Here is a 23,927-nt window from a genome sequence, read left to right on the forward strand (position 1 = left end):
AGATAATCCAAGTCTTTTAATGCAGCCTGCAGCTTAATCTGCGGGTTTTATATGATGTTTTACATGCGTTTCTTTATTTTTTTACAGTGTTCAGCATATATAAGTATACCCCTCACAAATCTCTTTTAAATTCATGTTTTAATAGGATGCTTTACAATATTACATTTGTGCATACGTTAGATTAGTCAGTAGGCATTAGACGATAATAGATTTCAAAGTATACCGCGGTTTGGAAAAGTCAAGGTTTTCAAACCGTCAAAATTGTCTGTTGTACAGTTCCTACGATACATGTAAGATTTTTTGTCATTCATTTATTTTTTGTATTTTTTAGGACAACAGAAAAGCAGAAAAAAAAACCCCAAAGATGCCATTTTAAATTGTAAAGAAATCTGTTTTATTGAAGCAAATGGAGATAGCAGAAGTCTTCATTTAAATAATTTAGCCTGACATATTTTCTATTTCAAAATATTTAAAATGTTTTTAAAATAAAATGTATTGGCTGCAACAAAATCACTTACTTTTCAGTAGGTACTGCATTTGAAAAGTGTGTTCTTTACAGTATGAATGCAAGTAGTATAACTGGAGCTCGGACGTTTATGAATGCCATTTTGTCATCATCACATGGCATACCCGCTTTACTTGCATTCATGAATACTCTAGCGGTGCATAATGGGATAGCATAGCATCGATTGGATGGATGCACACTTCGAAATCTCGCTGGATGTAGTAGGTCATCCGGTCACTTCTCGCATACTGTTTTTCGAATTCTGTGAATTCAGATATATTACTCATATACTGTTTTTAGCGTACTATATATGTAGTATGGAATGTGATTTCGAACACAGTCATTTTGCTCAAAGCTGAAAACAGTTTTTGTTTTTTACCCAGACATATTAAAAGAATATATTTTAGAGCAGTAATTACAATACTGTGAAACAGTGACATTTTTTATCCAAGGTTAACACACCGTTATATATACTGGCCCATGCCTATTAGTCAGTACTTAAGCCATTTATTAAATCAGTTTTATTTAAATGTACCAAAAGACATTGCCTATATTCACTGAGAAATTGATAAAAATATCATACAAAATATCATACAAAATATCAACAATTTCAAAATAGTGTCTACTTAATTATGCTGAGCACTGTGTATATCATATATATATATATATATATATATATATATGTTTTCTTCATGTTTTTATTTTTTAAAGAAAGTTATTCTGTTCATCATATCAACATTTATCAAATGGAAAAATAAAAGTTTTACTTTAATAAACATTTATTACTATCAATTTTAAGTAAGTTGTAGTTTCAAATTAAATTATTACTCCAGTAATTATTGCTTTTATTACTGTTACTTATTTATTACTGTTACTGTTACTTACATAATAATAATAATAATAATAATAATTATTATTATTATTATTTTCTATTAGAATGAAAGGATCATGTGATTGTGATATCTAGAGTAATAAACCAGAAAATTCATCTTTAAAATCACTGGAATAACCTATTAAATTAAATATAAGCTAAGAGTCGGTGACATTTAGCTTATTTTAAAACATTTAAAAATCCTACTGACCTCAAACATTTGACCGGTAGTGTATAATCTAATCTAATCTAATATAATATAATATAATATAATATAATATAATATAATATAATATAATATAATATAATATAATATAATATAATATAATATAATATATAAATTTCCCAGAGATGGGTTGCATCTGGAAGGGCATCCGCTGCGTAAAAACTTGCTGGATAAGTTGGCAGTTCATTCCGCTGTGGCGACCCCGGATTAATAAAGGGACTAAGCCGACAAGAAAATAAATGAATGAATGAATAATATATAAAATCATCACCTGGTACTGCACGAAATTATATTCATTATGTGCATTTAATTAAATAAATAAATAAATAAATAAATAAATAAACATATATAAAACATATATACTTAATTGAAGACAATGTCTTGCAAGGAAAGAGTTTTAATTCATTTTTAAGTTTTATTTCAAACAAAGAAATTGTTATTGTTCTCTGAACATTACATTTACATTCAGAACACACATTGCTATAAATTTATATTTTGTAACGAGAAAAAAGACAGGCAGTGAAAATTAAGCAAAAGATGCTTACTCTTAGAGTTTGCTTACTCTTAATACATATATTTACAGGCAGTATTTACAATCATACAGCAATGAGTGTTTTTTTTTTGTGCCATAGTTTATCAAAACTATCCAATTACCACATGCATTGTGCACGAAATGATCATGCAATAATTAAACACAATCCATTTGATAAGTATCATACAATAGTCAACTGACTAAATACTGAACAACGCAAAATTTAATTATAAAGATGTTTCTGAGTCAACATCTAGTGATCTTCCATCAATTGCATGTCTTCTTTCGCCCCATCCAGGCTTCCTCCAAGGCTCTGTCCGCTCTCAAACTGCTTGTTGAGTTTGTTTTGCTTCAGAGCGTCTTCAGAGTTCATCTGCCAGGAGGAAGACAAACTGGCCGGGTTTTTAGCCGTAGTAACAGTATGTGATCGTCTCTTCCGACATCCCACTCTGGTGAACAGCAGGTAAAACACCTCTATGACATTCAGTAACAGAGATACGCAGGCCACCGCTAGCATAAATATAATGAAGATGGTCTTTTCGGTGGGACGGGACATGAAACATTCAACAGTGTAAGGGCAAGGGGAACGGGAGCATGTAAACTTGGCGACCATAATAAAGCCGTATAAATAATACTGTCCAACAATGAACGCGATTTCAAGGATGATTTTAAAAAACAACTGCGTTAGATAGCTGCCGAGGAGGTTTCCTTTAATCTTGACGTGGCCTTGGCTGTCGGTGTATTTGGGTTCCTTCAACATGTGGCCATCACCAAGGATTTTTTTCTTCTCCCTAAGTTTGTTCTCATTGTGAATGACCTGCACCGCATGGCCGAGGTACACCAAAGTCGGAGTGGAGACAAATATGATCTGCAGGACCCAGAAGCGGATGTGTGAGATGGGGAACTGCCAGTCGTAGCACACGTTTTCACAACCAGGTTGCAAGGTGTTGCAAACCAAACTTGATTGTTCGTCACCCCAAACGCTCTCCGCCGCTGCTCCCAACACCAGGATCCGAAAGATGAAAAGCACGCTCATCCATATTTTGCCAACAACGGTGGAGTGAGACTGTACTTTGTCTAATAACGATGAGAGAAATCCCCAGTCTCCCATGTTTTCTGATGCTCAGATTTTTTTTTACTAAAAAATTGACATAAGAAAGAGAGGGAACACAGATTAAATACAAAGTCCACTGTAAGTTAAACTTAATCAATAAGCCTTTTAACTAGCCTTCATTAATGCCATACTCTTAATAGATTAATATACTTAATTATTAATAAGTCCTTTAAACAAGCTGAACATTTGTACTCGAATTTGACGGGAAGAAAATCTAAATTCTACTCAGATTTGACATGAAGAATAGATGATCATTTAAAAAAAAATATATATAAAAATAATGATGATGATAATAATAAAAATAACTTTAATCAATAAATTAATGTTATTAATTTAAATATTTCACATTTAATGGAGTTTAATAAAATTGTAAAGTAAGTTATTTTTTTTAAATATATGGTGCTGGTGAAAAATAAAAAGAATGTGCTATTGATGCTAAATACTACATACTGGTATTACTAGATGACAGAAAACTGTTTTTAATTGAAAACATCTCTAACTAATGGTAAAAATAATACATGCAAACATTGTTAAATTCATTCTTCACAGCTTTACTGTCTATGTCTTTAGTTTAAGGTAAACTAGAATCATTAAGATGATTAATTAGGTATTAGCAATTAAGTACTTAGCATAATTAGGATCAGATCATTATTTTTAATCATTCCTAAACACTGTTTTTACATTACAGGCAACACCTTTTTATTATAAATTAGCATTCAACCTTTAAAACAATACATGAAAGAAAAAAACACCAACAATGTTATATTGATTTCACTCTTACCTTTAGCGAGCTGCACCTATTAGAAACTAAGCCGCATACCAAGTGATCGACGAGAAAAGTTGAACCTTGATTTTTGGGCTTTACTAAGATTGCGTAATGGCTGAAAGTGGCAGACTGTCACGTTGTCAGATGGTCATGAAAAAGAGCTGGATTTGGAACGCAAGTACACAGGAGTGCCACATTAATGATTGAAAGGCTTTAACAATAGTATATACTACACTCAAGTCTCTGACCCATACAGATAGCATTACAATTCAAACAATAACAATACAACTTGGAAGAAAAGTTTTCAAAAGTTACTTCATATAATTAAAAAAAATAATAATTACCTAATATGTTCAGTAAATCTTAAGAAACTGTTTAAAAATGAAAATGTGTTTATTTTAGGACAAACAAGTGATTAATACATATTTACAGTCAAATTCGAAATTATTCATACTCTTGGGGTATGAATAATTAAATAATTTCGGTTTAAAGAGTGTATAATGTATATAATTTCAGGCTCGACTGTGTGTATATATACACTAGTTGGTGTTTCTGTGTGGAGTTTGCATGTTCTCAGAGTTTGCGAGGGTTTTTTTCTGGGTGCTCTGGTTCCCCCACAGCCCAAAGACGTGCGCTATAGGTGAATTGAATAAGCTAGGGTAGCCAAAGTGTATGTGTGAGAATGATTGTGAGTTAATGGGTTTTTCCCAGTACTGGGTAGCAGCTGGAATGGCATCCGCTGTGTAAAACCTATGCTGGATAAGTTGCGGTTCATTTCACTGTGGCAACCCCTGATTAATAAAGGGAATAAGCTGAAGGAAAATGAATGAATAATGTGTAATATAATCAAGGGCGGACTTAACCAATAAGCGAGCTAAGCAGTCGCTTAGGGCCCCCGTGTAGGCTTCTTCAGTGCCAAGAAGCCTACATTAATCATGTAGCTCTTTTATACATTTTCTTCCATATTTTGTAAGTTCGTTCTATAACTGTTAAGGTTTTAACATTATTACTTCTGTTCAAAACCGGGGGCCCCCAAGAATAGTGGAACGTTCCTTTCGTACTGCACATGAGGTGTGTGAGTGGTTCAAAGACATCGCCAGTCTGCCAGCGATCAGAGTAGAGTTAGGTAGAGTGAGAATTTAGATAAAATTTTGGGGAAAAAAAGTAGAAATAAGACAAACAATGAAACGTAGCTTTTCTGCGATCCCGCTTTCTGGCCGAAACACCTCTCAGGTGATGAGCGCTGTGAGCTTGTTAAGAGAGGGCCTGTTCAAATAAAATAACATTTCCCAGTGAAACGGCCCCCGATTCACAAACAGCTATTATTCAATTCAAATGAAAAATGGTGATTAGTTTGGAAGATTTTGTATACTTTATTTAAAATTATTTAAGTACTTTTAATATGTTTAATATGTGTTTACAAAAAAAATAATAAAATAAAAAAATCTACAGAAAAAAAATTTCTGGAAAAAAAATGAGTTGCTTAGGCCCCCAAATCACTAAGTCTGCCCCTGAATATAATAATGTAACCTACTTTATCAGGAAGAAAAATGACAGAATATTAATCAGCACAGTAGTTTGATTAAAAAAAGAAATGATTCTTTGAATGATCTTTATATAATGTTTTTATTTTATTTTTTTTTTGCTGCACATAAACTGCATTCAAATGCATTTATTTTTGTATAAATACAGAAACAGATTGAAACAGAACAGTTTACATGTCACAGTTTTGAAAATGCATTGAACCTTCACACAGAAAGTAATTTTAGACACAATAAAGAAAAAGGAAAACATCACAAATTTCAGCAATACATTATTGATCTGTTAAACAGAGAGAGGCAGCTCATCGTGTGCTTAAAGCCAGGCGGTCATGACCATGCACGAGTCACTTTGTATGACTGACTGTTTGCTTTAGTTGACCGTGTGAAAGCCTTTGTGTACAAAGGCCTGCTGATCAGATATGAACCTCTTGCATGTCAGCACTGCGACCCTCTGAAGCCAAGCTCTTGGTCGCCTCATTGCCAGGTTCCCTCCTCTGAAGCTCCAACTCGCGGTTCATCCAATTCTGTATCACCTGATCTGTATTTTTAAAGTTCTTTTTGCTCACCACAGGGGTCACCGGAGTGATGGTGTAGTCCTTTTTGCGGCTGAGACACTCGCTGATCTTCTTAGCGCAAAGATATAAGATCTCAATCACATTTAGGAGCAAGGAAATGCAAGCCACCACCAGCATAAACCAAATGAAGATGGTTTTCTCAGTGGGCCTCGACAAAAAACAGTCCACCTTGTGAGGACACGGGAAATAGCTGCAGACATATTGAGCCCTAAGAGTGAAGCCATAAAGATAGTATTGGCCCAAAATGAAACCCACCTCCAGTAGTATCTTACAAAGCAAACTCAGAATGTAGCTTCTCAGAAGACGTCCACGGATGTTGACCTTCCCGTTTTCCCGGCTGTACTTGGGAACTTTGTAGCCTTTCTTGAGGAAGAGGTTGATTTGCTCATTCTGAAGCTCTTTCTTCATCATCTCTCGCACTTTCTTTTCGGCGTGTATGACGTGGACGACGTGGCCCAGGTAGGCCAGAGTTGGCGTGGACACAGAGATGATCTGAAGCACCCAGTAGCGGACGTGCGAGATTGGGAACGCGCGGTCGTAGCAGACGTTTTCGCATCCCGGTTGCTCTGTGTTGCAGATGAAGTCGGACTGCTCATCGCCCCACACTCTCTCAGCGCCGGCTCCAAGGACTAGAATCCTGAAGACAAACAGGACGGTGAGCCAGATTTTTCCCACTACGGTGGAGTGTGTCTGGACTCTATCCAGCAGTCGTCCGAGGAAATCCCACTCGCCCATCTGTAATGTTAATTGAATTCCTGAAAAGAAAAGACATTTTTATTAATTGGATAGACTGGCAACATTTTGTACAAGCACTGTTTTAACATTAACATTGTGGATTTAACATGCAGTATGCAGTAGGTTATGTTCCATGCTGTGCATAGGAACTAAGGTTTTACCTCAAAAACTCAAAACATTGATGCTGTCATTAGCAATACGCAGTCTTTATCTGAGCTTATAATTCTGTAATAAGCACATTTTTGAACATTTACACAACACGTTTTGAACATTTACCAATATCTGAATGCTGATTTTTTACCGAAGTGCAAAATAGGATGTTTTCGAGTAGTTTTATATATACAGTTGAAGTCAAAATTATTAGCCCGGTTGAATTTCATAAAAAGTCATATTTATTTTATTTTGGCTAGAATAAAAGTTTTCAGTTTTTTTAAGGTCAATATTATTAGCCCTCTTAAGCAATATTTATTTTTGATTGTCTGTAGAACAAACCATCATTATGCAATGACTTGCCTAATAACCCTAGCTTGCTAAGTTAACATAATTATCCTAGATAAGCTTTTAAATTGCACTTTAAGCTGTATACTAGTATCTTCAAAAATATCTAGTCAGTATATCTTATGTACTGTCATCATGACAAAGATAAAAGAAATCAGTCATTAGAAATGAGTTATTAAAACTATTATTAATACTAATAATACTAAAAAAAATCTTCTCTCCGTTAAATCGAAATTGGGGAAAAATATACTGGGGGTAATAATTCATGAGAGCTAATAAGGCTAATTCTGACTTTAACTGTGTGCGTTAGACTAGATAAATCATTTTAAATCACACCAGATATTAGATAAGAAATCCACAGCAAGACATATGCACTACAAATAATAAATATTTAAATATTTTCCAAATTATGTTTAACAGAGCAAGGACATTTTTACAGTATGTCTAATAATATTTTTTCTTCTGGAGAAACTTTTATTTGTTTTATATTGGCTAGACAAAGCAAAACATCAAAGTTTTAATAAAATATATAATTCTTATATGCTAAATTAACAGTTTTTTATAAAATCTGCTTAACATTTACACATTGTACTTTTTTGCACACTTTGAATAAAGTTCAAAACAATAACATTTATTTAAAATACAATATTTACAACTTTGTGTTTTCCACTAAACAAAAGTATCTAAATATCTAAATAGCCCCAAATATAGCAGTTAAGTTGTAAATGAATAAATAAAATCAAAAATATTTTTTTGATATGCTAATGTTATTCACAATGTTCAAAAAAATCTGCTCAATATTTTTTTCAATACTTTTTTTTTTAGGACGGTTTAAATAGAAAGTTCAAATCAGTGACATTTATTTAGAATACAATATTTTATAACCTGTGTTTTCATCTAAAAAAATCTTAATGACTCCAAACATTACAGTTAAATTGTAAAGAAATAAATAAATTTGATAATTTTATTGATAAATGAAAAATAAATTCACTTAGTAAAAGTAAATTTACTAAGTGTAAGTAAAATATATATTTTTATGTTTATTAAAGAGGTCTCCTATACTCACCAAGGCAGAGTTTACTATTTATCAGAAATAAATTTAGAGTAATACATAAAAAAGCAAAAGTTAAAAGTTTACTTTTACATACTTTTTAGGATAAAAATTCACATTTATTTAAAATGCAATATTAAAACCCTTATGTTTTCCTCTAAAAAATATCTAAATGACCCCAATGACCCCATACAGTAAAATGACAAATACATTTACTTACCAAATATAAAAGCACAGAGAAGGCTCGAAAAGACTGCTCAGGGACTCAACAAAGATGTATGTGTAACAAGTTTTCGTTAAACCTTCCACTTCCTATCCTAGGAGGCAGTTTTGAACCAAAACAAAGATTGTCACATTATCATTGTGTAGACTCCAACCATTTTCAACCTTGACATCTGGAGCTGGAATATTTAGTTTGGATATGTTAAGCTGCGTTTCTCATGCATATTTATATGGCATGAATTTACTTTAGAATACAGCTGAAGTCAGAATTTTTAGCCCCCTTCAATTTTTTTTTTCTTTTTAAATATTTCCCAAATAATGTTTACCAGAGCAAGGAAATTTTCCCAGTATGTCTGATAATGTTTTTTCTTCTGTAGAAAGTCTTATTTGTTTTATTTCGGCAGGAATAAAAGCAGTTTTTTTTCTGTTATCATGGTAAATCTAAAAGAAATCAGTTAATAGAAAAGAGTTAATAAAACTATTATGCTTAGAAATGTGTTAAAAAAAATCAAATCTGCTTTCTGTTAAACAGAAATTGGGGAAAAAATAAACAAGTGGTCTAATAATTGAGGGGGCTAATAATTCTGACTTCAACTGTATATGTTTAACTATGGATTGTGCTTTACTACTGCTCTGTAATGCTAAATAATGATTTTCTTTCTGCAGGACAGTCATCTAAATAACAAAAATGATTGTTTTTATATAATGTTTTTATATAAAGTAAACAGGTAGTACAGTCCTCAGTATAGTGTTGCGTTATTAGCTTAAAAGTATTTCTAGTACAACAAAATACATAAATCAATCAAAATAGTTATTATAATAGCAAAAATTATTAACTAACATTTGACTATTTCATACTTGATTGTGAAAAAATAATTTCTGAAACCATTTTCTGAAGTATTTTTTTCTACATGGAGATTTCCATTTTAAATACACTGAAGGAGATCTATTACTAAAAAAAGTCTTGTCTTTGTTTTGTACTTTTGTTAAGGTCAACATACATGGGATTACATAAACCAAGTGTATTATGTGTTCTTGGCACTCGAGACACAACATTTGACCTTATCCGCTCATTTAGAGAGATAATACTGGCATGACAGTCAGCATGACTAGAGTTTATATGATAGAGAAAAAAGTTCCAAACATAAAAAAAATAGTCACATTTTATAATAAGATGTTGTTAATGTATATACTAACATGAGCTAGTTATGTACAGTACTTGTACAGCATTTATTAATCGTAGTTGAACATTTGCATGTATTACATGTATTAACATTCACATGCATGCTTGTTTACATTAGTTAATGCACCATAAGTTAACATGAACATGTTTGTTTTATTAATTAAATTTATGATTTAATAACATATATATATACTATTATTTATTAAATGAATTAATAATGAAATAATGTTGTAATAAATGTATTGTTCATTGTTTGTTCAAGTTGGTAAATGCATTAACTAATACAACTTTATTGTAGTGTTACCAAATAATTCAAGTTTCAAGCATGGAACTTGGGAATGATCCTGTGTATCAAAAGTTTATTTAAAAAATGCAGTCTTTATATATGCATCAAAGCTTTTTATTGATCATATCTTTATTACATGAGATACACTGCAATAATCAGACAATCAGTAGTAAAATATGTTCTGTCACTGCTGAGTACAGCCAGTACACTCAAAATACCTGAAATTTAAATAAATACCTCATTTACAAAACCCTTTCTTTTCAAAATATGAACATGACCTTTACTAAATGAATAAAGATGGAATTTAAAGTCAAAACCTATATAGTATATATAACAGTAGTGCAAAAAATATAATAGCTTAGTCATCATGATCCAACTGCTAAATGTTGTGCAATCAAATATACTGAAAATCTGAGCCATTTCACACAGAATTGATTATACAGTAGGAATGAGTTTCAACATGCTTTCCATCTCCAAATTTGGTCGAAACAACATCGTCTTTCATATAGATGTAAAACATTTCAGGTGGCCATTGTGAAAACGCGTGACCCCAGCATCCAAACCCACTCCGGCATCATCTTCACCAGTCCAAGCTAGAGACAATGCAAATGTAAACACATTAAAAAAATAAAATAAAATACTAAATACACGGTAGGTATCGAACTCAAGAGGAAACCAATTGAAGAAATACCTGCATACTGTGAGGCCAGTATCCTGTGGTTCTGTGAGAGATGCCTAAAGTTGAAAGAGCGTGGCTGGCATACACTTGTGGGCTTGGCACCAACCAGCTAGCAGGAGGAGCAGAACCCTCAGGTCTTTGAGATGCGACTCTAAAAGGCAGCAGACTCTGCACAAAGACTCCTTGATCACCATATTCATAGTGCAGGGAGCGACTGAAGTTATCGAGAAAGGCCTGTGGGGAATTGATAAACATTGCAACATTAGCAAGTAGGAATTGAAGAGGGATGACAAACCTACGAAGACGTCAAGGACGGCGCAAAGTCTAAGCCATTCACAATATATAAATATTATAATAATCTGACCACTTCATCGAATATCCGACTTTTTGAAATGTACACTATATATACTATCCTCCCTATACTCAACACTTTAAAGAGCCCGTTTAATACTTTGAAATGTGCATCTGTATTTGACGTTTGACGTAATCTTAAACTAAACACGAAGAAAGGGTGGGGCATAGTGTAGCTCCTCCCCTTTAAGAAAAAACAGCCAATAGCATTTTGTTTTCTCATTGTTTTGCCAGTAAATGTCATTGAGCTTAATCGCATCAAATGTGAAGTGTCTTAAAGGGGGCGGGGCATGTCAGATACAAGAGAGCATTTGATTGGTCACGATTTGATGAGAACCTGAATGAAGTATGAAGCGATGTGAATAAACCATTGATCTATTTAGGCGGAAGTGACTACAAGCTTAACATGTTTGTATCCATTTTATATCTTCTAAACATGAATTTTGTCACTGATTTGTCACTTGTAAATATCCTAAAAACTAACAATACTGATACTAACATGTAAAAAAAAAACGTTTTTAAATTCATGGGATCTTCAAGCGATTCACAATACATGATTATTGTAACGATCAGATCACTTCATCGAATATGTATTATACAGGGGCATAGTGTAGCTCCTCCCCTTTATAAAAAAAAAAAAAACAGCCAATAGCATTTTTTCTCATCGTTTTGCCAGTAAGTGTTTTTGAGATCAGTCGCATCAAATGTGAAGTGTCTTGACGGGGGGCAGGGCATGTCAGATACAAGAGAGCATTTGATTGGTCACGATTTCATGAGAACCTGAAGTATGAGGCGATGTGAATAAACCATTGATCTATTTAGGTGGAATTGACTACAAGCTTATATAAATTTTATATCTTCTAAACGTGAATTTTGTTACTTTTTGCCACTTATAGATAACCCAAAAAAACTAACAATACTTACACTAACATCTAAAAAACTTTATTTTAATTTTATGGGACCTTCAAGCAATTCACAATACACAATTATTGTAATGATCAGATCACTTCATCGAATATGTATTATACACAGACACCTTCTTTTTGAAATGTACACTATATATTGTAGAACTGCAGATTAACTATATGTACTGTCCTCCTTATACTCAACACCTTAACTCTTTCTGGCATTTTTCGTAAAGCTGTTTTGGAATGATAATAACTGTAAAAAGCACTATGCCAATAAACTTGAAATGATTTGAATAGAACACTATATATTGGCAGGAAAACAAGAAGACAAGTAAACACACTGACCGTAGATGCAGAAAAAGCTGCCTTTCTAGGAATCGGATGAAAGCAGTGCCCTGAGGAAATGTTGACCACTGCTCCTCTTCCCTTTTCCATCATAGCGGGCAGTGCCAGGCGGGTGACAAGGGTGGTAGCTGCTATATTTCTATTGATAGTGCCCCACAGTACAGATTCAGAGAGTTCTAGGAAGTTTTGAGAAATCTCCAGAGTCCCGTCAAAACTGTTAACAAGGAAACCGATATCTTTACTACTGATGGCATCTTTTATGGGTTTGCAGGCCGAGGGGCCTTGATTAAAGTCTGCCTCAATACAAATGGCCTCCACGCCGTAATTGTTTGAGATTAGTCTGGCAGTGTCCGACACACTGCTGAGGTCTTTGCTAATCAGGATCACACAGATGCCATGCCTGGCCAGTTCCTCTGCATATGCTTTTGCTATTGCCTCTGAAGCACCTGTTGGAATAAATTAATAAATGAAAGACACATTTTTTACATAACAGTAACATTTCTATTTTTTATGGAAGCTTGTTTCCAGCATGGAAAAAAGAAAAGCCAAATGTGACCTATGTTATAAATATTTATTTTCTGATAACTGTATCTCACAAATGCAAGGTTTGAACCAATAATTGGATAGTTCACCTAAAAATTAAGATCATCATCATCATTTACTTGTATCAATCCTTTTTGAATTTCTTCTGTCGAACACATAAAGAGATATTTAAAAAAAATGTTTGAAACCTAGCCATGCACCTTCATAGAATTTGTTTTTCCTACTATGGAAGTCAATGGTTACAGGTTGAAAGCATTCTTCAAAATATCTTTTTTTGTGTTTGACAAAAGAACGAATTTTATAAAGGATTGGAATCACTTGAGGGTGAGTAAATAGTATGGAAAATTGTTTTATGGGACGTGAACCATCACTTTAATACTTAATTCATTCCTGTAACTGCTGTTATATATTTGCTCATACATTCAACGACAGCTTGTGACATGCAGACTATAATGTTTACCATGGTACTTTGAATATTCGGTCTTCAATCACATGCAAGTATGACTTCAAAACAACATTAGCACTATTTATTTGACTGTAAACAATGTTAAGCTTTGATAGTCATTGGCTGATAATATGATTTCCCTTTTTAGAATTTGCAAAGAATCCTTTTCTGAAATTATATAATTAAGGAGAAAGTCTAAATGTGTGAATGTAGATAAGAATAACTTCAATTCTCTGGAGAAAAAAAAAGGATTATGAGAGAAAAATATTAGAATTGTGAAAACTCAAACTCAGAGGGAAAATTCTGATTAAGAATCTTCAGATTAAGTTTACTATCTTTTTCATTTTTATTCTGTGACAGAACAAGCTTCCATGGAATGCAGTGTTAAAACATATATGGGACAATCTACCAGAAACAAACATTTTCACTTATAAAAAATGTGATGGCCTGACTTAAAGTTGTCCTCCTCAAAAAAAATCCTAAAAAGCAAGCATAAAATTATACAATTCAATAATAGAACGCATCCTTGATGACTGTCAGCTTCTTCTGTCAAATGTGGTCACTTCCGAGTCTTAAACATGTATTGCACACATTTTATGACTGACAGAAACATGGGGACAATTGTAAAATTATTTGTATTATATATTTGTAGTATTTATTTGTAGATTTGATTTAAAATCTCATGTGTTTAATCAATTGATGTGAATGATAAAAACTTAAACTTTGCTATTTCTGTTTTTTTTCTCTCTCTCTCTCTCTCTAAATAACATTTTTTTGCATTACAAAACTATTAAAGCTCTAGGTTCAAATTGGCTAAGGACAATGACAGGTTTGTATATTTTGTTAAGTGTTTGTAATGAAGAAAAAAAAGTCTGAGAACCAAGTGAAGGACATATTCCTTTACAGAACTCACAGAAATTTTGGGGATTAAATACTTCTTATTCACTCTATTTATGTTTTTATTTCAGGGACACATAATGTACGTTTCTGGTAGAATGTCCCATATTACTTTATAATGGAAATACATTAATAATGCATGAATTCATTATGAAAAAAGATAGTTATTCACTTTTAAACCTACCACATATGATAGCCCATTGTCCATATTGCTGACTAAGATCTCTATGGCGCACAAGACGAGGAACAAAATAAAGCCTTATCAGACTATAGCAGTCCCTCATAAATATAACAGTTTTGCTGGCCATGTAACACGCGCCCACGAGCGCCAGCGTTTCCACATAACCACTGCATGATCTAGCAATTTCTCTATACAAAAGCTGGAAGCTGTCAACAGCGGCCATTACAAGCTGTATTCTGTACACTCTCAGTTACCTGCTGATTCGAAAAATTGTACTCTTTAAATTCAACGTTTTAGTTTGCACCCAACTAGCTTCACTATGTTTGTTAATACACGCGCTATATCACCAGATTCTCCTCTTCGGTCTCCTCACATCATATGAATCAGGAAACCCGGAACATTCAAAAGTCACGTGACACACTCCTGTCACGTGACTAAAGCTGGCGTCTTCAGTCAGCGTCACATACATCCAAACAATACCTTTCTTACCATTTCTCCGGTTTTGATGTGCTTCCTCGTATAATTTTTGCTAGCTTAAACTGTGCTGGAAACAGAATATATGCATATGGTTGTGCAGAGAAGCTTATATTTCGCAAATGACGGGTGTTTTACACCCGCGTATTGTGGAGGCTTCAACACAGCTGAGCTTGTTTCCATAGAAACGGATAGTGCTAACGGATGCTAAGCTGACTTTTACACAGCTCCCTGCATTATGAAACGTCTGCTTATGAATTATTTCTAATCTCATGGAAGCGTCGTTGCTGGTCTGTGAGAACATGATGTGAAATTTTAGCAGGTAATGTTTCAAACTATTCATTATGTGTATTTGTAATGTTAATAATAAGGAAAACTGTGGGCTTTGAATAGCAAACGTCAGTTTTAATGCTCATATAATATGGCAGCTAACTTGTGGTGCTTTTTCCCCTCGGGTAGGCGTTTGCTGTAACGTGAATGACTCTATTTATTACTCTATTTTCACATTTTAGCTATATTAGCTAGCCTTGAGTAGACTGTATATGTGCTTCAGTGAGATTTGGGCATGTCTGCCTTTGCTATTTCTACCTACATATGAATTTTCATTTTAAAATGTATTGTTTGTTTTGGGTTGAGTGAAATAATAAAGAAAAAAGTTGCGTAAAATCATTTAGAATCCTTAGAATATTGTTTTCAAAGCATTATATGTAGACCCGTATCCAGTTTGGCAAAGGGGGTTCTTTTTTTTCTCAATAAGTAGACCTTTTTGCAGTTATACACTTAATTGTTTTTTTATTTAATTATGAGATTTAAATACATTTTAAGCACATTTTTTTAGCTGGATTAGCTTGTCAGATGACCATCACAACCACACTATTTTGATGTTCCAAACATATTTCTTAAATTTAGAATAAAGAAATATATAATATAATATAAAATATTATATATATATAAACACACACACACACACACACACACACACACACACATATATATATATATATATATATATATATATATATATGTATATGTATGTATTACCTAGTATATAATAAAAAAAACAATCCGTTTTAAATTAAACACAAAAATAATAATAATTCCTTACATTTGTATAGTGCTTTTCTGGGCAATCAAAGCGCTTTTCACATAGGGGGGAATCTTCTCATCCAGTGTGCAGCATTCACCTGGATGACGCGACAGCAGCCATATTGCGCCAGACCACACACCCGACACCAGCTGATTGGTGGAGAGGAGACAGAGTAATAAAGCCATTATGATATGGGGATGGTTAGGAGGCCATGATAGACAGAGGCCAGTTATCAAATTTTCTTATTCATTTCCTACTCTTCTTCAAAGGACATCCCGGGATTTTTAACGACCACAGAGAGTCAGGACCTCGGTTCATTGTCTCATCTGAAAGACAGTGCTCACTGAGCAGTATAGTGTCCCTGTCGCTAGACTGGGGCATTAGGACCCACACAGACCACTGGTTGGGTGCAGTCGTGTAGCGGACGGGCCTGCAGGGCACGCACCACAGGGGGGCCCCGCGTGATTAGAAGGCCCTGCGTCGTCGCGACTTGAAAATCTGGCAACCGCAATAATCAAACCCCTGGGAACAACTGTGGTCAGAACCAAAGTTTACAGGACTGTGTTTTCTGAACTCCTCTAAAGCGGTGGATAGCTTCACACTGATAGCTTGCCGCCGAACTGCGTCATAACTCATTACCATAAAGTTGACTTGATTTCAATTCTCCTCGACACCCACACCGGAGAAGATGCGCCGCACTGCTCCTCACCGCCGGTTCTCATTGAAAATGAATGACTTTCGGTTACTTTGACCCTCTCGCCGATTGTTTGTGATATAATAATAATATTAAAAAATAATAATAGCAGTAGTGGAGAGCTTCACAGTTTTTGAAAGTACATTTGAAAATTCATGGATAACAACAATTCTATTTAAATTCATTTTAATATAATGGTTTTTCTATGAATTAGTTTCACTATTTATGATGGTATAACAGTCAAAATAGGACAAATGAGCTCATATATGAGAAAAATTCTAGACTTTGTCAATGAGGGGTGGGTGTTTTGAACCACCCCCTCCCCCCTGGTTACGGGCCTGATATGTGTCAGTCAGATTTGTGCGTTTCTAGCTTTGCTGTTTCAACCTAAATATGAATACCTTTGTTTTTCTTTTTTGTTTGTATTGGGTAAAATAATGATGAAAAATGTTACATAAAATCCTTTAAATACTGTTTTTAAGGCATTCCAGGAAGGGCTGGGCGATATGGCAAAAATGCCATCTTGATAATTATTTTCTATATTAAATGATACGATATATATTTTGATTTAAGTTGTTAATGCTTCCAGATTTAAAAAGATTATCCCAACAATGAATGACTGAAGCCACAAAACTTAGCTGGTCCATTAAATAGCATTAAATGGTGGCTGAAAATCCGATGCATCTCTAATATCAACACATTTTAAGATTCCCATTGTTTTTGCTGTGTGATTGGCTCTTTGAATAATATAGAGTAAAAAAAAGTCCAGAGCTTATTGTTATTGACATAAATTTTATCGTAATTCGATAAAATATTGTTTTATTGGCCCAGCCCCAGTTCCTAGAATCTTTTTGTACAGTAGAAGCATTCCTGCTAAACCTAAAAAAACACAAACTTTGTGTCAAAATACACTGCATAGACTGCGTATACTTCCCACCTCTGTTACTACAGGCCAAACACACCTTACTTAACACCCTTGTTTCTCTAAACAAGAGATTCCCTGCTGAGAAGAGCCGATTACACCCCCTGAGGAGCGATGTCTCAGTTCTCCACCGAGGATGAGGCAGAGCTCCAGACCCTGCTGCGAAAGCTCCTGAAAAGTGTCAAAGACAGAATCTCAGGAGCACCATCGGTAGAATGTGCTGAGGAGATCCTGCTTCATTTGGAGGAAACTGACAAGAACTTCCACAAGTGAGAGATCTGTCTGTATGTGTTAAGCCTAATTGTGATTGCTGATTGTTTGACTTATTTTGAAGCTCTCTCTTTCTCTCTTTTATTCAGCTATGAGTTTGTCAAGTATCTAAGGGAGTATGTGGAGAGCAGCTTGGGAGCAGTTATTGAAGTGGAGACTGAGAATTTTACTAAGGGTGAAGGTCATGCTGTTGGCTCTGGGCAGGACACCTTGGTTCACGCTGTTACAAAGAACACTAGGGAGTCTACACAGTATGTGCTTTTCAGATTTCTTATGCCATCTATCTTTTTATTTTCTATATTATAAGATACTTTTGTAAATGTGTGCTTACTGCATGATGCAAACATTTCTGCAGCAACGCAATGAAGAAAGTAAACATTGTCAGGAATCTTTAAAATCAAAATTAATTATAAAAATGCAGTGATGAAAGTGAATACCAAGTACCATTGATGTTAACAGATAAAGCACTTTATTGCATGATGCAAAATTATCTGCATCAATGAAACTTTGGAACGAGTTTGATTAGGAGTAATTTTTTAACTAATTACATTTCAGTGTATATATTTTCTATACAATAAATATTTCCATAAACCTTTTAAAAGTATTTTACTAAAAAGCTAATGAATCAATCATTCATTTTCCTTCAGCTTAATCCCTTATATTATTAGGGATAATTACAGCAGAATGTACTGCCAACTATTCTGACATATGTTTTATGCAGTAGATGCCCTTCCAGCCGCAACCCAGTACTGGGAAACCCTCCCACCCCACCCCCACCCCCCCCCACACACACACCTAATGAATCATATAATGAATCAAATCTTCAGGATAATTCACAACTATTGATACAGTATACTCCATAACTTTAATAAATTATTGCACATTACGAAATAATAAGTAAAACATAAAACTACATTGTTTAGGTTATTACATTAAATAATATATATTTAAACATATTTTAAAACCTGAAATGTTAGTATAAAAATTTCTTAAATTCCTTATATATGTGAAATATTATTCGATTAATTATAAAACTTCAGAAATTATTTTTGCATGTTGGTTTTGTACTCGGTTGAATTAAAAAAATAAAATATCAAAATTCTTATCAAACTAAAACGAACACAAATGTGTAGCTGAGTTAATTAGTGGCGTTTATTTATAAACTAATTTCGAGAGGAGCACGCGCTTATGATTGATAGCAGCTGGGCCTCATTAGCTAATGCATGATTCACCAATCAGACGATTCCTAAATCGCTATAAATAACTAGAGTATCTTACCTCAGCCATCTTCGTATTGAAGAATCCGCCCTTCCTACCCTACTCCTCCCCTTTCCTTGTCAGGGCAGCGTGGAGGCCCAATGGTTAGTATTATTGCCTCACAGCAAGAATGTCGCTGGCTCCGCTCTTACCTGGCTAAATTGGCATTTCTGTGTGCAGTTTGCATGTTCTCCCTGTGTTTGCGTGGGTTTTCCCAGGGCTCTCTGGTTTCTTCCCACAGACCAAAAACAAGTAACATAAGTAAATTGACAAAACTAAATCGACATCAGACAAGCGTTGAATTCAGCATACACTCTCCATAACTATTCATAATCTACATTTACCATTATCAAGCAGGGGAGTTCTCGCAACCTATCTGGCTCTACCTACTCCATAACTATTCCTAATCTACATTTACCATTATCAAGCAGGGGAGTTCTCGCAACCTATCTGGCTCTACCTATCTCAAGCCCTACCCTGGGCTCGAGGATCTCACAGGCTCAGGGCTTTCTCCTGGGACAGCATGCCAAACACGCTTTATAATCAATCATCAGTTAAGGGTGAACTCTTGAATTACTATAAAACAAAATGTATTTGATTGAAGCTCATGGTAGGTCTTTAAAAGTTTATATATGCTATTGTCAGGCTTCTTTTAGTTTCTTGTAGTCCTGTTGCCTAGTAAAGTTTGCAATATTAGATGACTTTAACAAAAGGCCCAGCAGGCCCAGGGAGTCAACATGACGTCAGATTGATGTTGTACCCCAATCTTGTGGGGTGTTGCATTGTGGGTGGAAATGAAAATCAGGTTGATGTCAGAACCCAAAGTCACTTTCCAACGCAACCTAAAACCAGCTGAGTATCAACGTCTAATGATGTTACAGCTTGTGATATTACCTATGTATGGATGTTATCAATATGACATCTATCAGACATTGGAATTTGTTTGCCATACAGTACCTGACAAATAAATGTCAGTATTTGATGACAATATTGAATTTTGGTCACTTTCCAACACAACCTAAAATTAACCAAATATTAATGGCATTTAATGTCATTATCAGACATCAAAATAACATTGTTCTTGGACACTAGCTAGACCAGGGGTCTCAAACTTAAATTGGTGGGGGGGGGCCATTTCAGTGACTGACAAATCATAGGAGGGCCGTTTTAACATTAAAGTACAGGAAAAAGTGGAAACCTGACATGATTGATGCATCTTTGGACAACAGACAGTTTATATTTCAAGCATTACCTGTCACCAGTAATAATGCAAATCACCACGTTTATCTTGTCACACATCAGCTGCTGAAATATATCTGTGGTTGTTGTGTGTAGGGCTGAGCCTTAGACACACACTCAGTCATTCTTCCACAGAGTATATGCAGTCAAAACCCTATCTTTTTGTTTCTTACATATTGAAGGGGGGGGGGGGGGGGGGGGGGGGGTTAAATTATTATGAAAATACAAAAAAATGATAGGGATAATAATAATTATTCTGTCCCAACCAATTGTATTGTCCCAATAGCGTAAGAACAGCAGAAAGCAGTTTGGGTAACTGAAGTGACTTTACTGGCAGATGTTCTTCTCAATATCTTTCTTATTTTGTAAAACTACAACAAAGAGGGGAAAAGTATGTACATATTCACATTTACTTTAACAAGTTCAACTCAACCAGCAGTACAATTTTTCTTAATAAGCATATAAGGAAAATATATTTAATGAGACCATTTGAATTGAATATTAGCAAAATGATCATATTTGTTACACCACCAGCACAACATGTAAGCCATGAAGAAGTGTTTGTAAAACAAAAAACAACTGATAATTAAACGATCCTTGAATATTTACAAAAATAGAGCTTTAGTAAAAATAGAGCTCTTACAGACATATATTTTGATGTTTAGGGCCTACTCACACTATGCCATCCGTACCTTGGCCAGGCCCGTTTCCCGGATCGATTGAGAAGTGTGAGTGCGCTGAGTCGGGCTCAAGCACGGTTTACTTGGCCGGCCCTGGCCCAGTTGGAAGAGGTGGGCCTGAGCCCGGTTCACTTGGCTTTGGCGCGGTACGTTTGTAGTGTGAGTATAAAACGGGCCAAAGCTTGAAACTGAAAGCGAGATGTGACTTTTAAGGGACTGTTTCATATGAATTTATTAATCATTCTTACTGTTCGGTGAACGCAAACCGCCGTAGCTTATTAAATATGCAAACCCCTCACTGCACGACAGCTGCGCGCCTTCAGCAGACCTCCTTATTCCTGCAGCACGAGGGCTTTAGGATTGTTTATGAGCGCCAAAAGTGGTGGATCTGTTTGGCGAAATATCTGACTGCGTGTCACCGCATCCCTAAGGACTGTTTGGCGAAAAATTTGACTGCATGTCACTGCATATCGAACCAACTGAAACAATATAACTAGAGAAATCTCCACTGTGCTGCTGAGTGACAGCACTTCTCACTGAACAGCACAGCATCGATGACGTAAGCGTGCCCAGGCCCGATTGTGGTGTGAGTGCGGGCGGTCGGGGGAGACGGGAGGGGGGACAAGCGTGCTTTGTCGCGGTTCGAGGCAACTCTACCTAGTGTGAGTATGGCCTAAATCAGCTACAGAATTAAAATGCATGTGTGTTACTCTCAACCATACGCTGAAAAAAAATTTAAACTAATCTGAATGCAGTACTTTAAATGTCGAGTAGGTGGCGGGTCAAGACCACAAGTGGCTGGATGCGAAAAATATATGTTTTGCTAGGCCGAACCTTGTTATATTTTTGACGTCAGTTGTGGGCCAGAGGGAGGATAGCGGGCTGTCAGTTTGAGACCCCTGGGCTAGACATTGAATTTCGGTCACCCAACATCAGGACCTACTGTAAATCTAACCTAATATTAACGTCTTATGATATTGTATGCCTGCTGAGAAGCATCATATTATAATGTGTCACATAGCCTAAATGCAAATCACAAATGTCTGTTTAAATCTGTAGGTATAAACAGATGATGCAAACTCTGAAGCAGACCATGATGATGGTTGTGGAGTCACTAATCAATAAATTTGAGGAAGATCAGATGAAAAGAGAGGAAATGGACCGGAAGATCCAGCACCAGCAGTCAATCAGTCAATACGCTGACAACTGCTCTGACAGTGACTCTTCATTCAATCAGGTTTTTTGTTCTTTACTTTAAATAAGTTACAAGAGCTGATGTGATTTGTTTGACAAGCTTATCACCCTGTCACGCTCAGCTTTTTCACACTATGTACATTCATACCCCGGACTGAATCACTTACTGACGTCTTTGTTTTCCTCACGTAGAGCTATGCATTTATTAAACACGAACAACTGCAAGTCATCGCTGAGAAGCTTGACCCTGGTAGACCGCGAGAGGTGAAAGCTCCTCAGAGACACCCACTTTTCATAGTTGCAGTTGTAAAAAGAGAGAACTGTCATTTTAATTCAGCACAAAGCAGTCATCCTGATCTATTTAATTGCAGGTTCGCTGGGAAGCTTTGCAGTCTCTCTGCCATGCCCCTCCTTCTGATGTTCTGAGCTGTGAAAGCTGGACTGGTCTTCGCAGAAACCTCTCCACAGCACTCACTGACCCAGACCCTGAGCTCAGCGTAAGAGCTAAGTGCTAAATAGGTGCTGACTTTAGTCAGGGCCCCAACAGCAAAACTGATTCCTTTGCTGCTTAATGGGGTAATATACGGGCCATCATTTTCAGCACATTCTAGAGAAGAGATGTCATGTGGAACACAAGGCCATGAACCTTTTTACTAACAGTATTGAACTGCACAGTATGTGGGAGTTTGTTATTGCTACAGTTGGTACTTCAACTATAATAAACCAGAATTTTTACACTTAACTAAAATCATAAAACTAAAAAAAAAGTATTTTATTGCAGCTACATGCAGAGAAATACTGATCATTTAGTTTAACTATTCTTAAGTAAATAACTATAACTAAAATATTAATGAATGAATTAATGAAAATGTATGCAATTTTCTGAAGTCAAACAAAATAAAGCAATTTTTATTAGCAGATATTTAAAGAGCCCCTATTTTGTATTATAAAAGGTCATGTTTTGTGGGTCTCCAATAACAGGCTGATATGCATGCAAGGTCAAAACACGTTCATTGTCTTATAAAATGCATTTATTTTTACGTAATTATCCCTGTAACTCCCATATGATTCCTTCAGCGATTGATTTGTTCCCAAAACTCTCCTTAGCGTGAAGCTTATCTGCACTGATTGGACCGATGACCCAGTCTGTTGTGATTGGTCGACTGCACTCAGCGCGAGACAGAGAGAAATGTCCACCACGGCTATGAAGTAACAGAGTATGTGAGAGCCTGATGCAGGAATGCAATGAAGCAATGCAGTTAAACACTTGCATATTACATTACTCGCTAACCCAAAGTAATAACAACACCACACATTCAGTATTAATTCACACAGAGGCAAAAGTTGAGCTATTTTGTTCATTGACCATGCCGCACATGTGAGGAGCAGCTGATTGTGGCCATAGCAAATGGCAGAGGATCACAAGCTCAAAAACACATTTAAATCAGTAAAGGAAGAAGCACGCATTCTGTTTTCACCATGTTTTTGGACACATTTTGCAAACTACACAAAACGAGGCACCAGTTTTAATTCCACTTACATGTTATGATCTAGAGCAGGGGTCACCAATCTCAGTCCTGGAGGGCCGGTGTCCCTGCAGGATTTAGTTCCAACTTGCCTCAACACACCTGCCTGGATGTTTCAAGTATACCTAGT

At 35.3% G+C, this 23,927-nt stretch overlaps 4 protein-coding genes across 11 annotated transcripts in view; 1 reads left to right on the forward strand and 3 right to left on the reverse strand.

The window, feature by feature from the left end:
- The window catches only part of tbc1d32 (TBC1 domain family, member 32), a 98,998-nt gene that overhangs the window by 7,222 nt on the left and 67,849 nt on the right, over positions 1-23,927 (forward strand). For 2 of the 8 annotated variants that reach the window (XM_087297532.1, XM_087297533.1), the window contains 6 exons: positions 2,433-2,597; positions 17,703-17,900; positions 17,991-18,152; positions 22,137-22,314; positions 22,464-22,535; positions 22,643-22,768. In XM_087297532.1, coding sequence (XP_087153658.1) covers positions 17,746-17,900; positions 17,991-18,152; positions 22,137-22,314; positions 22,464-22,535; positions 22,643-22,768 — 693 coding nt within the window. In that variant the 5' untranslated portion in view covers positions 2,433-2,597; positions 17,703-17,745. Of the gene's footprint in view, positions 1-2,432; positions 2,598-14,868; positions 15,251-17,660; positions 17,901-17,990; positions 18,153-22,136; positions 22,315-22,463; positions 22,536-22,642; positions 22,769-23,927 lie in introns of those variants that run through there. The other 6 variants (XM_087297530.1, XM_087297534.1, XM_087297531.1 and 3 more) reach the window with 4 other exon arrangements.
- gja13.1 (gap junction protein alpha 13.1) lies at positions 1,997-4,095 on the reverse strand. Its single transcript, NM_199612.2, is given in 2 exon segments — positions 1,997-3,272; positions 4,030-4,095. A coding segment is annotated over 1 exon segment (858 nt). The 5' UTR covers positions 3,246-3,272; positions 4,030-4,095; the 3' UTR covers positions 1,997-2,387.
- Positions 5,622-8,698, reverse strand: gja11 (gap junction protein, alpha 11). The gene is made up of 2 exons (NM_001030200.2): positions 8,635-8,698; positions 5,622-6,885 (listed from the first exon to the last, which is right to left on the reverse strand). Exon 2 carries the CDS (start codon positions 6,863-6,865, stop codon positions 5,969-5,971), a length of 897 nt encoding a protein of 298 aa, NP_001025371.1. The 5' UTR covers positions 6,866-6,885; positions 8,635-8,698; the 3' UTR covers positions 5,622-5,968.
- On the reverse strand, positions 10,207-14,868 carry hsdl1 (hydroxysteroid dehydrogenase like 1). Its single transcript, NM_001008607.1, is given in 4 exon segments — positions 10,207-10,698; positions 10,797-11,018; positions 12,389-12,834; positions 14,458-14,868. Coding segments are annotated over 4 exon segments (960 nt in total). The 5' UTR covers positions 14,678-14,868; the 3' UTR covers positions 10,207-10,626.

The sequence above is a fragment of the Danio rerio genome, chromosome 20, assembly GCF_052040795.2.
Source record: "Danio rerio strain M-AB ecotype USA chromosome 20, GRCz13ab, whole genome shotgun sequence".
Taxonomy (NCBI): Eukaryota; Metazoa; Chordata; class Actinopteri; order Cypriniformes; family Danionidae; genus Danio; species Danio rerio.

Bases quoted from the DNA above. Each gene is read 5' to 3' on its own strand.
- gja11 (NM_001030200.2), bottom strand. From the start codon at position 6,865: ATGGGCGAGTGGGATTTCCTCGGACGACTGCTGGATAGAGTCCAGACA.